This window comes from Macrotis lagotis, chromosome 3, assembly GCF_037893015.1.
Source record: "Macrotis lagotis isolate mMagLag1 chromosome 3, bilby.v1.9.chrom.fasta, whole genome shotgun sequence".
NCBI classification, from domain to species: Eukaryota; Metazoa; Chordata; class Mammalia; order Peramelemorphia; family Peramelidae; genus Macrotis; species Macrotis lagotis.
In genome coordinates, this window is record NC_133660.1 from 216,485,415 (window position 1) to 216,499,679 (window position 14,265).

The 14,265-nt window shown below is 34.9% G+C and overlaps 1 protein-coding gene across 3 annotated transcripts in view; it reads right to left on the bottom strand.

Moving 5' to 3' along the window:
- Positions 1-14,265, bottom strand: part of AFAP1 (actin filament associated protein 1) — a 231,547-nt gene that overhangs the window by 68,545 nt on the left and 148,737 nt on the right. For all 3 annotated transcript variants that reach the window (XM_074229837.1, XM_074229839.1, XM_074229838.1), the window contains exon 7: positions 1,709-1,798. In XM_074229837.1, coding sequence (XP_074085938.1) covers positions 1,709-1,798 — 90 coding nt within the window. The remainder of the gene's footprint in view (positions 1-1,708; positions 1,799-14,265) is intronic.

The following is a 14,265-nucleotide window of genomic DNA, read 5'->3' on the forward strand; positions in this document are numbered from 1 at the left end:
AAATGTGAGTTTTCCCTCACAACAAATCTATGGAACAGATAATATTAAAATTATTATCACCAGAAATTTCCTCAAGTGACATTATTTCCTAGAACGGTAACAAGTATCTTTAGGGAATTCAAGGGCCTGTTGATATATAAGTTAGTAGAGATAAGGCTCTGAAAAGGACATAATCTGAGAGAAAAACCAGGGAATATTTTTGGGTTCTTTTTTCACTTTTCTTGCTATTCCTAGTATTTGTTATATTGCCTGGGACTACAAGGAGCTTAATAAATGCCTTTAGGCTTGACTTGTCTTTTACAACTGGGTGTTTGATACAATTCAAAGGAGCAGAGAAAAGTCCTTCAGTTAATAACTGACTTATTTCAGCACTTACTATTATATCTATACTCTTACTTTCCAATAAGTAAAGAGAATATAACAGAAAGGGAGAGGGAAAATAGCAACATTGCTTTTCTGAAAAGCACATTTTTAGTGCTTGATGATAATAAAATAGTAACAATTCAAGTTTTCATGGCACTTTACAATTTGTATGTTTCTTTCATATCCTTTATCTCATTTGACTCTCACAACAACTCAGAAAATGGATTGGGTGAGGTATTACCACCCCACATAAAGAGATGGGAAAAAGCAAGATTAAGAAAAAGCAAATGATTTGTCCAAAGGTCAATGAATAAAGTCAGGATTAAAAACTAAAATCAGTATAACTGATAGACTTTAAGAAGCTTGAGAGCACGGATGGTATTATTTTTATCTTTGTATCCTCAAGGGCCTAACAGAATACTTACAAAGAATGGTTGCTGAACACTTTTTTTTGTTTTCTTTTTCTTCTTTTTTTTTTTGCAAGCAATTGGATTAAGTGACTTGCCCAGGGTCACACAGCTAAGTAATTATTGTCTGAATCTGGATTTGAACTCAGGTCCTCCTGAGTTCAGGGCCAGTGCCCTATCACTGTGCAACCTAGCTGCCCCTTTGAATACATTTTTGATGAACTGGATTTCAATTAACAAGTAGTAGAACTGAAACTACAACCTCAAGCTTGTGACTTCAAGCACAATGCTTTTTACACAATCCCAGGCTATCTCTCATAGACTAGAATATATCTCATTACAGACCAATTATAAAAACAGACTATAAACCCCTCTACATCTCATCTTGCGAAATTCATGAGTTGAAAGAGATTTTGTAGGTGAGGCTTAGAGAAAAAGAAAGTAAAAGAAGAGAGATAAGCCCTCAGTCTTCAAACCTGATGTTGCTTCTACCACACCATGCTGTCCCTTGTTTTGTCTGTGTGTGTGTGTGTGTGTGTGTGTGTGTGTGTGTGTGTGTGTGTATATGATATTTATTTTCATGGATCCTTTACTATATATATATTTATATATATATATATATATCATACAATATTTTGAGATTGATAGTATTTGTGTTATAAAATGTGAAGAAATAATTATGCTCTTGGAAAAGGGGAGCATCAACAAAAAGAATTGCCTTGTGAACAAAAAGTATGAGAAATTCTTCTCTAGGCAAGGCTATTCCAATGAATATCTTTCCAGAACATATAAAGAGATTATTAAGAAGGTTTTCTTGGTCCAATGAGAAGATAAGCAAGACTATAGACTTTTGTGTTCATTACAAGAAAAACTGGAAGGAAGATTGAATCAGCTAATGTGTAGACATATTCTTGGTCTTCTCTTTCACACATTATTACCTTCTCGAGCTCTGTCTTGTGCACTGGGGAACTAGAGGAAGGTCCATCTGAATCCACTGTTCCACTGCAATTGTAAACTTCTCTTATAACCTAAAAATAAAAAAGATGTATTTTCATGAATATGGCTCAATTATAAAGTAATAATTGTCATTATATTTTGTCATATAATATTTTATATTTCAAATATTTTATTGTTAAATGTTATTATGTAATAATAACTTTCATTCATATCACACTTTCCAAATATTATCTCCAACTCTGTTATCTACTATAGCATAAAGAGAGTTGGGAGAGGGCTTAAGAATTCACCTTTCCCAATCCCTGCTCCCCCCCCACCATTTTATAGAGAAAGAAATTTTGCCCAGAAAGAAATCTTTTGTTCAAGATCACATAGCTATTAGATAGCAGGGGCAAGGACATGAACTCAGGTCTCTGAATGCCACAGGGGAATGTTCTTTCTCATATCCTATAATATGCAACCTAAAACAGGATACTTTTTCAGACTACTGGTATAAATCACCCCAATTCTCACACTAAAGAATAAAAACACCCATATTTTACCAGCAGTTAAAAATTTTATGGGCTAGTTTTCTCTCTCTGTTTTTGGAACCCTGTCTGCCATGCTGAGTGAAAGCCTGGCCCCTTCTGCTTAAAAGAGAAAAGCAAGAGCCTGCAGAGATAGTTTTGCAATATGATCTCCATGGACACAGCCACATTAATTTGGCTTGAAGTAGAACTGGAAATAGGATGGGATCCAAGGTCTGACAAGAGAGCAGGACAGCACACCCAGTCATTCAGTTGCCCCAGCTGCTCTTCTATGAAGAAATAATGAAGTGTTGACCAAAATTCAGATACTGAGCTATCACTGTTGCTCAGCGACCTCACTGCAATGATATATTTTCTTGGTAGTTAACCATGAAGGACTCAGTGTGGCTACAATTAAAGTTGCATCCTAAATCAACTATCAATTTAATTCAGCAAACTTTAAATGCTTACTCTCCTGGGCAATGAAGAAATTAGGATGGAAAGGGGTTATGCCTTCCTAGCACACTTACTTAAGAAATTTATTATCTACTGAAGGGAATGAGATATATCAAAAAATAATTATGCATTATAGATTTTGAGTTGAAAGGCACTAGAGAGGTCATCTATTCCAGTTTAATAAATGAGAAAACTGAGGCCCAGAGAAGATAACTGGCTTTGCCCAAAATGCTTGAGGACTAGAATTTGGATCCATAAGATTTGACTCCAAATGTAGCACTAAAATGATACAAGGTATCACCAGAGAAACCCAAGTAGGGAAAGATGACTTTCAGCTGGGATAATCTGGGAAGATTTCATAAATGCCACATGATCTGGTGTAGGTTTTGAAGGCCAGTTTTCCATTCATTCTTGACTTTTTCTTTATAATCTACCTTGACTGGCAGAGAAGTCTTCTAATTCAATTTCCTCTATAACATCAGTGTATTTCACAAATACCAGAAAAAAGACAAGCAATGCTTTTAAAAGCTTTCACAATTCTGCGCAAATCCTTTTATTTCCACATCATAACTATTTCCCCTGAATGGGCATTTAGCAGCCCCAAAGAAACTATTGTTGCTCATTTGGAATCATACAAGTCCTATATTTCTTCTACTCATTTCAACACCCTCAGAACCCAAGATTTTTTCACCTGGAGGGGTTGTGGAAATCCAATTCAAATGTCTTTGGATTTCACAAATATTTCTGAATTTCACAAATTCCAGATTTTGCACAAGGGGCTAATGTCTCAAGTTGCTTCCATCTGCATGCTCATAGTCCAGATATGCAGCCAGATGATTTTATTTTGAAATTAGCGATTCTCAAGTTATTGTGGCCTACCGAGCACTTTAATGGAAATAAAAATTCTGTAGCCTCTGAAAATCCTCACTCATTCCTTAAAGCCATTGAAGAAGAAATTTCATCAAAAGGTAAAAAGAAATTACAACACAATGTCTGAAAAGACATAAGTATGGAACAGCCTACATTAATCATTCATTTAGGCCCAGAAGTAAAAATATAGATGCAAGTAATTGATGTAATGTAATTTGATAAAAATCTCTGCTCCACAAATCACTGGTCCAAGTTAGCAATGTAAGACTAAAGAAAAATAATTGGAGTTTTTTACAAATCCATTTTCATTTTCACTTGGAAGCCTAAAGTCTACAGGTAGTAAGTAATAGAGGTTATATTTGAATCCATATTTGTGGTTCTGAATGCAGTGGTCGTCCTATTATCCTACATTGCATTTCTTACTGTACTTTTTAGAGGAAGGAATACAATTATTATCTAAGAATGAACTAGGTTTGTGCATTTTTGCATAATTTTTTCTATGAGAAAAATAAATCATGGTCGAAAACTTCAGAAAAAAATTAAAAGATTCAAAAATTGTGAGAAATCCAATCTCTTACTCATCTGTCTCCAAACCACCCTTTTCCTCCCTTCTCCCCATCAGAAAAATCCCTCTTTTCTTTGAACACTTCAAGCACTTTGTTACTTATCAATGCATGTAATGATGATATTTTTTCAAACCAAGATATAAAGACACATGATCTGACAACTTTTCAGTGTATGAATAAGGCAGAACACTTGAAATCAGTTATCTCAAAATAAATCCCTCCATGAGATCTTTATAAGATTATAAGTCCAACACAGATCTTAATGGCCACATTCAGAGAAAGTGGAACAGCAGCCACAGAAGACAATTTGATCCAGACACTATTCATGATCATGGCTGGTCCTTCAATTGCTCTCATGCACATAGTTTATGTGTGTCTGATCTTTATTTCATAAACTTGATCAAATTTTATCTGTTTTGATATCTCACCCCAAAGAATCAGATTCCAACAAAGTCTTCAGGAATCCTTAAAGGAAGGGCCCATCTCATACTCTGAGAGAAAGGTACAGTGTATAATATATATATATATATATATATATATGTTTTTTTTATATATAAATGAAAGTTTCTCCTTTATCCTCCACAAAAATGAACATTGTATGGGGCACATAAAAGTTAGACATTCAATATAATTATTTGTTGATGGTTTTTAAAAATATTTTATTGCAAATACCACCTTACCAGATTCCCTTATGATCAACTAAGTTGGAAGAACTAATAAAAATCTTTTGAAGTAGTCTGGTTGGAGGACTGACTAATTATAATAATCCTTCCGATATTTACCATGCTTGGACTTTTCAAAGTCTTTCCTAACATCTCATCCACTTTGATTTTACTTCAACTTTTCTGTGATTTATTCAGGATGGATTTTATTATCCAATTTTACAAATGAGGAAAATAAGGCCCCCAAAAAACCCAGTAACAACTCCAAAAGTACAGAACTGCTGAACAGTAAGGTAAGGTCTAGAATTGATATATCCTGGGTCCCCTATGCTACCATTCTCCACAGTAAATTGTTCTTCACAAATTCCATTCAAGAAACATTTATGAAAGAACCCAGTAAGTGAAAAGCACCTATATAAAGTAGTAAAATCCAGGGCCACAAAGACATAGTCCCTGCTTTCAAATAGTTTCTGGATTATATTTTTTAAACTTGTGATTTCATGATTTTGGGAATTTCCAGAGAGGAAATTTCTTTTAGCTATACAAATAACCAAGTGCTAGGCAACATATATTCTTAGACAATAGTCACAAACAAGTTAAGTGAACTGCCAAGCATCCAATGTATGTTTGATGTGAGACTTAAATTCAGACTTTTCAAAAACCAACTATGATGACACGTGTCTTTCTATGTTCTATGTACATTTTTTTTTACTATTTTGAAAGGTTTTTCCCTACCTTCACTTTCATCTTTATATTTTATTGTTGCTATTCAGTCCTACTCTTTGTGACCCCATTTGGAACTTTCTTGGCAAAGACAATGGAGTGATTTGTCATTTCCTTCTTCAGCTCATAATATAGATGACGAAACTGAGGCAAACAAGGTAAAGTGACTTGTCTAGGGTCACACAGATAATAAGCATCAGAAGACTAACTTGAACTCAAGTCTTCCTGATACCAGGTCCCTCTGTGTCACCTAGTTGCCCATATTGGAAATGGTCCAACCAGGACTTTAAGTTGGGACAAGATCAGAATAGTACAATGGAAAGGGAATCAAGATGAGTCAGAAGATCTGGGAGTAAGAAAAGACTCAGAAATTGCACTATTTCTACAGATAATATACAGAACCCTGAGAAAAATCACTCAAGTTTATTTTCATATATAAAATAAATTGAACTTGAAAATCGCTAAAGTACCTTCTAGCACTTAACAGTCATGTAAATAACCATAAATCCCCCAGCTTCTACAATATACCATCCTAATTCAGTTTCTATACCTGAATTAATTTAACAAGGAAAAATCTAAAATAAAAGAATTTCTGATTTGGAATGGACCTTGGAGGACACCTGTTCTTGCATGAAGCATCCCTTCTATACTTGTCCCTAAAAAGAGGTCATTCAGCTGTTATTTATACAGTCAGTGATGGAAAAATCACTACCCTATGAAGTAGCTCATTCTACTTTGGGGCAACTCTAGTTGTCAGAAATGGTTTAGTGGGTGCTTTTGATAAAACTGAAGTTTTTCTTTCTGCAAATTCTAGAAATCACTCCTAGTTCTTCCCTCAAGAACAAGGAGAGGAAAACTCTCCCACCTAACTGTATTTCATCTTCTTGAAGACAGATGGGATGTGCTCCCTAATTCTCTTCCTCTTCTATTCTATCCTCCTGAGGAAGTTTCTTCAACAGACTCTCTACATACAATGGTCTTTAGTCTCATCATCATCTTGATCAACTTCCTCTGATCACTCTCCAGTTTATCAATATACTTCTTTAAGAGTGTTACTTAGAATTAATTCAAATTGGGTCTGAGAACCAAAAGATAGTGAGTCTACCTTCCTCATTCTGGACACTAAACCCCTCGTGATGAAGACTAAGCATTTTCATTGCCATATCACATTTCTGACTCATACTAAGCTTGTGGTTCATTCAACTCTCAGATCTTTTCCCACACTAGCTGCTGTCTAGCCTTTCCTCCCTCACCCTGCATTAAGGTAATGAGAATAAGGAGATACAAAAGAAATAACTATTAAAAATCACAGTGACTAATATTTGCACAAAAATTGTAGTTAAGTGATCTGGTTTTCATCTTACATTCATTATTTTGTCCTCTGTGTCTACAGCAAGTATAGGCCCTTGTCTTCATATCCCATCCTCCATCTTTTCTGTGCTTACAGAAGTCAGTTCTGAGGGTTCCTGCCTAGATTCTGCCACTGAGCTCTAGAAAACTAATCAAAATGAGCTACAGAGGAAAAAGAGACTTGAATGGACACTGATCACATATTAAACAACCCCAAATTCCAGTCCTCACCTTTAAGCCAATCTACTAATCTTCAGAAACAAATTCTGTGAGTCCTACCTATTAGGCTTCTGCCTGATCTAAGGACATTCTTATTTTTCTCTTTGGTTTCTCTGAAAGTGGATCTGTCTTATATCTTGTAAACCAGCTAGAAATTATGATTTGGGGTTGTTATGAGAGTTTCTTATAACTCCATTTTCTTTTTCAATCGACATTTTTATGCTCAACACTGTCCTAGGTCCTACGGAGAGATACTTCAAAAATATAAGAATATAATATCTAAAGATGGGAAAGAATTTAGTTTTAGAAGTCATCTAATACAATCTCCTGCTTCAGGGAGTTAAGATGATGCCTAAAATCACAGCAGGAGTAGAGTCAACAGTATTTGTACAACTATACCACATAGCTATTGCCTTCAAGAAACCTGAAGAATGGAATCTGAAATGCCAAAGGCTATCAGAATGTGTTGATATCTTAAAAAACTGAAAGCAAGTCAAAAAGGATATGCCAATAGGCTGAATAATAATTCAACCTTAATCAAATATTACTATTTCTACTACTATTATAGAGAATTAGGAATATCCAAGTTATCTCAGAAGTAAAGACAAGTCCAATATAACAAAAGCACAGACAGAAGCAAATTCTAAACAGAATGCTTTTGTTCGGTTGATATAAGAGATGACAAAAGAGTTATGTCAAAGAACATGTTCAATACTCTATTTTCTCTGTAAAGGTGAACCTTAGACATTACTTGAATTACTCAGGGGAATACAGCTAATGATTATCTTGAAACTTGCTTCAAACTTGGTCCTGATTCAAATTATCCACCACCAAGCCATGTCATTACTACTATTACTACTGAAATTCACTGGATAGATCCAATAAATCCCTGACTCAAAAACCTTTACTACCTTCTTATTTATTATCTATGGGGTAAAATACCAACTTCTCCACTTTGCAGTCAAATCTTTAGACAGTATTATTCCCTAAGAACATTATTTCAAACTAGTCCTCTGCATACTTTCTGTACTATTTGGATAACTAGATCTTTCTGGGGCTTCTTTAAATTCTTCTATCTCTGGGCATTAGCCCAAACTATCTCTCTTACCTAAAATATATTCCCTTGCTTATTTCTCCCTGTTGAAATCCTTCCAAATATTCCCAAGTTGAAATTGATCTCTCCTTTATTAAATTTTCCTATCTTAGCTTGCATCCTTTGCTTGTCTTTATCACATTCAACCTTAAATTACTTTATTTGAATATATGTCCCACCTCCAAATTAAACTTCTTGAGGGCAGAAACTGGGTTGTTTTAACCATAATGCCTAGGAAAGAATAGAGGCTTAATAAATCTTTGCTGATTTACTTCAATTCAAAAGTAAGCATAGGAAAATAATATACTGTTCTGGTGAACTAAGGATATAGCATGACTGCAATGAGGTTTGGGTTTATTTATTATTTGGACTTTAAAGTAAATAATAATGATAATAGTAGCAGCAGCAAAAGCAATAATAGTAATACTAGAAGCAACAATAGTGGTAGGAGTAGTAATAGTAGCAGTAGCAGCAGCAGCAGCAGCAGCAGCAGTAGTAGCAGTAGTAGTAGCAGTATTTTAAAGAAGCATGATCCAAGAGATCCAAGTATGTCATTAAAGGAAGTCATCTCATTTCTCTAGGCTCTAAATTTATTATCTAAGGACTCTTCTAAATAAAACTAAATGTGTTATCTTGAACAAAGATTACAATGCCCATGGTGGTAAACTTAGGGTTCAAATGTATAAGCCCAAATCCTACTGAAAACAAATTATTTGTTTTGTGGGATTTCTGTTTGCTTTCAACTCACAGACTCCTTCCAGAAATACAATCCATGCACATTTTTTAAAGAAACCTGACCACTCAGTTTCTGGGAACTTTTGCTCTTGTCTTCAGCATGACCTTCTTGTTTCCAGCATCTGCTCCCACCACCCTAGTCAGTTAATGTTGGCAAGAGCTGCTGGTAATGGAAGTTACAGACAGAAAGGAAGGGGGCAGATCTGGCAAAACTTGCTCCAGAGTATGTGCAAAGTCATGCACTCTATAAAATGCTGTTCTTCTCATACCTCACATACTTGCCTAGAAAATTTGGTTTCTAAGGTTCCCACTGGCCATGGGGGAAACTGGGATTCAAAAGATTAAATCTGGAAAACATAAGTTTATGGCTAGATCCATTAAGGAGATGATAAGCTCTTCCTCCAATTGATAAAAATAATATTAGAATATAAATTACTATTTAATTGTTTGTAGAACATTACATGTCAGAAACCTGTGATTCATTAGAGAAGCAGGAATCAGTAAGTACTTTGATTCAGAGGGGAGAGGCCCTCCCTGAAACTGGAGTCAGAGAACATGTTTTGAATTTTGTCTCTGCTTCTTATAACATGTATGAATTTGAGAAATTTAATCCTAAATCCTGGATCCCACTTTCCTCTTCTGTGAAATGATGAGGAAGGACTTTAGGACTCTAGCATCCTAATATCGTAGGATGTTTCTAAAGTAATAAAAACAAATAGACATAAATAGATGATAACAGCAGTATATTTGGACTGTAGCTTTTTTTTTTGGTTTATTTTCAAAGCACTCATACTTATTCCTTAATCATTCTCCTTAAAAAGGACTTTATTCATCATCTTTCTACTAGTTCCATTATCCTCATTTTGCAGGCCTAAAAACCAAGTTCCCTTACTCCTAGCTTTCTATGCTATTGTTCACTCCATTCTACTTCTCATATACAAAAACTATATGATATATACAGGGCAGGTATGCTGATCAATTTTAGCAGATGAAAAACTAAGGGACTAAGAATCGAAATGATTTTGCCTAAGGTCATACAATAATTTTTTTCACCAAGAAAAGCCCAAATAAAGTCAAGAAGATTTGGACATAACTGAAACAACTGAAATATTATTTATTATTTGGACTTGAAAAGAAAATGCTATTTATTATTTGGACTTAAGTGGTAGTGATAATAGCAGCAGCAATAGTAGTAATACTAGCACTTTTCACTATAGGTTAGTGGGAACTAATCTGCTAAGAAAAAAACAAACTTTTAAACACAAAGGTAGGGCTTTTAGGAGCTAAGTTAGAAATGGATGTTATCAACATTAAAGCATCTCATCTATACATTAGAACGGTGGTTATAAATTTTAAAATACAGCAGATGGAGCAGAGTAAAATTTCCAAATAAATAAAAACAGAGAGTGTTTATTTAAATATAAACTTTGGCATTCCAGAGTCCCAGGACCAAGTTTACTTTTCAATTGTAGACAGGGTAATATTTAATTCAGAATTATCCTCAACTAATTATATACATTGTTTCCTTTATTTAGAATAATATTCTGCCACCCAAGAAACGATTACAGGTCCCCCCCCCCCTCAAAATTACAGCAGACAGACTAAAAAAAGCTATTCCTTTGATGAAACTAGAAAAAAAATGTGAGTTCTAAATAGTACTCAGCAACTAGTAAACTAGTAAAAAATGTGAGTTCTAAAACTAGTAAAAAATGTGAGTTTTGAATAGTACTCAGGGTACTTAGTAGCCTAAATCCTTTAAAACAGTGGTTCTCCTACTTTTTAGTCATGGATCTCTTTTATAGTCTTAAAAACTATTGAGGTTTTCCCCTAAAAACTTTATATAGGTTATATTTACTGATATTTATAATATTAGAATTAAAATGTATTGTATTATTATGAAAATAGTTTTGAACTCATAGACACCCTAAAAAGGTATTGGGGACCCTCCAGAATTCCTGGACCACACTTTAAGAATCATTGATTTAGAGATAAAGTGCCTTGCCCAGAATCACACAGTCAATATATTTCATACTCAGCATGTAAATTCATGTCTTTCTAACTCCAAGGTTGGCTCTAAATTCATTACACTTACATTAATGAAAAAGTACTTTGTATTTTCTTTGGACAATCTAGGATGGTTCTGGAAAATCTAAAAGATGTAGCTGTCATCGCTGGTCCTTTTGAACCACTCACGGACTTCCCTAATTGAAGACTATCTGTTAGGATTCCAAGATGATATGTCTCTTTGGCCCTAGTCTAGAAGACAGAAGTAGAAATTGAAGTGAGATTTTAAAATGATGTAAAGAAAAGATTCTTAGCAGGTGAGAGCTTTCTAAAACTGGAAACCAGATGTGCTAGTACAACTGAATAATCAATCTTCATTCTCTAAAGCCCAATTTTGTCATGGAAACAGCCTTGGAGTTGAAAGTCTTAGAAGTAAACAAGTATTTCTTAAGTTCCTACTATGCGCCAGGCTAAGCATTGGAGACATGAAGAAAAGCAAAAATAGTCCCTGGCTATAAAGAGCTCAGAATCTAACAAAAAACAAATAGGAATATCCAATTTTAAGTTTGGTGGTGCAGTGGTTAGAGCGCAGGGCCTAGAAATGAGATGGTCTGAGTTCAAATCTAGGCTCGGATATTTCCTAGCTGTGTGACCCTGGGCATGTCACTTAACCCTCTTTGATTCAGTTTCCTCATTACAAAATGAAATGGAGAAAGAAAACCACTTCAACATTTCTGCCAAGAAAAACTCAAATGGAGTTAATGAAGCATCAGATGTGACTAAAATGACTGAACAACAAACTTAAAAAGTTTAAATTAAGATTTTTGGAATAGCCTGCATGACAACTTGAAGATAATCTCAGAAGGAAAGTACTAAAGTTAGAAAGGACCAGGAAGGGCTTCTTATGGAAGTAAAAAGACTCTACTGAGGTTTGAAGGAAATCAGAGGAGCAAGCAATTAGAGATGATGGGAGAAAATTTCTACAGGAAATGACTAGAAAGGGAAATATCTTCTCTTGTGCAAGGAAGAGTCAGGTGATCAATGTTACTGGATCACAGAGGATGTAAAAGGGAGTAGTTTGTAAAAGGTTTTTGACTTTAAAAACCAAAGAAAGGATTTTATATTTGATTCTAAAGTCCTGAGTTCAAATCCAGCTTCAGACACTAAATAGTTATATAATCCTAGCAAAGTCTTAACCTCTTTTTGCCACCATTTCCTCAACTATAAAATGGGTATTATAATAGTTTCTACCTCACAGGGTTGTGGTAAGGATCAAGTGAGATAATATATTACAGCATAATAAGTTCTAAATAAGTGTTTATTTCCTTTCCTTTCATCCCTCTCTACTTTTTAGAAGATCACTTTGGTAGCCGAGTAGAGGACAAATTAGAGTAGGGATACTTGAGACCTTGCAATAGTCTATAGACTATTTCTTTGCAATAGTCCAAGTGTGGAGTGATAAGGGTCTGTGGATAAAGATAAAGGGGATACTAGAGATGTTTTACAGGCAACAAAAGCAAGACTTGGCAACAGATTGGATAGATGAGGTGAGAGTGAATGAGGAGTCAAGGATGATGATATTGAGATGGTGAGAAAGTATGGAACAGGGGAGGGTTAGAGGAGATAGGCAGTGAGTTCTATTTTACAGATGTTGAATTTGAGACTTCTATAGGTCATCCAGTTCTAGTATTAAGAAGTGTTAAGACTGGAGGTCATAAAAGGAGGTAAGGACTTAACTAAAGTGAGAGAACAGAATCCACAGAAATTGATGAGTTCAGCAGGGAAGAAGGAAGGAGAAGCAATGGAAGAAGAAAAGAGGGACAAGGGCAGCCTCAGTGGGAGACATCCCACAGGGATAGGGAGGAAGAGCCAGCAAAGGAAACTAGAAAAGAGAATTAAGATAGATAAGAGGAGAACCAAAAGAGAACAATGTCATGTATTGTTGAATCTTCCGATGTATAACTACTAACTATACAGATCAATTCTAATTCATCTGATAAAGAAACAACATTTTAAGCACCTACTGCATACAGAGCCAAATGGTCAGCAGTGGGGGAAGATAAGAAATTCTAATAACATCATGTCCCTAATGTCATTGATTTTATAGTCTAGTGGGAGAGATGACAGAAAAATTATTCTAATACACTACATTACTTGATAGGTGCATTGGTTCAGTTTAGAGGAATGTATTATGTGAGGTCACAGAAGGTTACAGTATAAAAATGAGAACATCAAATTCCTATATCTTATTATAAATATTAATTAAGTGGATTAGAATAAATGCCTTCAAACAGCATCCAAGAACCACAAATTCCTTTCGCTAGTGTTTTCCTACCGCAATATTTCTTCAACTCCCTATTTAAGTTTCTTTTTTCATTACTCAGTCACTTCTACCACTTCCCAAGTCACCAAGTCAAGCCAATGCCTTCAATTATCCCTTAGAAGAGTTCAGCCACGTCCACCAGTTATAATAATGGGATTCAGTCTCTAAAGCCTCTCAAATTTTGACAAATTTTCTGGTGACATCAACAATGATTTCCTATTATTCTTCACACATTGGCTGGTAATCTGAAGCCTCCTCATGTGGTTTGTTGTCTAGACTTTGATTGACTTGAGCTTTATCAGCTGATTCTGAGCACTACCATTCAGTAATGTAGTGAATTTTCCTAGCACTTTCTATGCCTGCCCTTTTGTTCAAAATAATTTGACCATTAATTCTCTCAGCAGCTAAATAAGGTAGATGGAAAGTACCTGAGATCCACTTTTTGAATCTAGAAATATGAAAAATAAATGAGTACCTGATGTTGTATTCTATTGCTTTTCCATTAGATTTTAGATCAAAAATTGTTTACTTTTCCATGTCATGGAAACCCTTCGACAGGTTGAAGCCTGGGGACCCCTTTTCAGAATAATGATTTTAAATACATGGAGCACAAAATCTTAAAAAGGAAAATAATTATACTGAAATACAGTTATCAAAAAATATTAAGCAACATTCACATGGTTTGGTTAGGAGCTCCTGGTCTAGAATTATAAAGAATATAAATGAGAAGACCAGACCCTGGAAATGGAACATCAGAACACAGGATCATAGAATGTAAGAGTTAGAAGGCACATAGGAAATATAAAATTAAGAGCTAGAAAAGACCAGAGAATATCAGCTGGAAGGAGCCATAAAAAAATAGAATGACATAACTGGAAAGTTCCGTCTAAGAATAGAGAATGTTGGTACGAGAAGAAACCTAAGAACATAGAGAGTTAGAAATGGAAGAGAATGAAAACATTAAAACTTGAAGGAATCTTAGAACATTAAATGTTGGAGGTGGAAGTCACTCTAGAACATTAAATATTAGA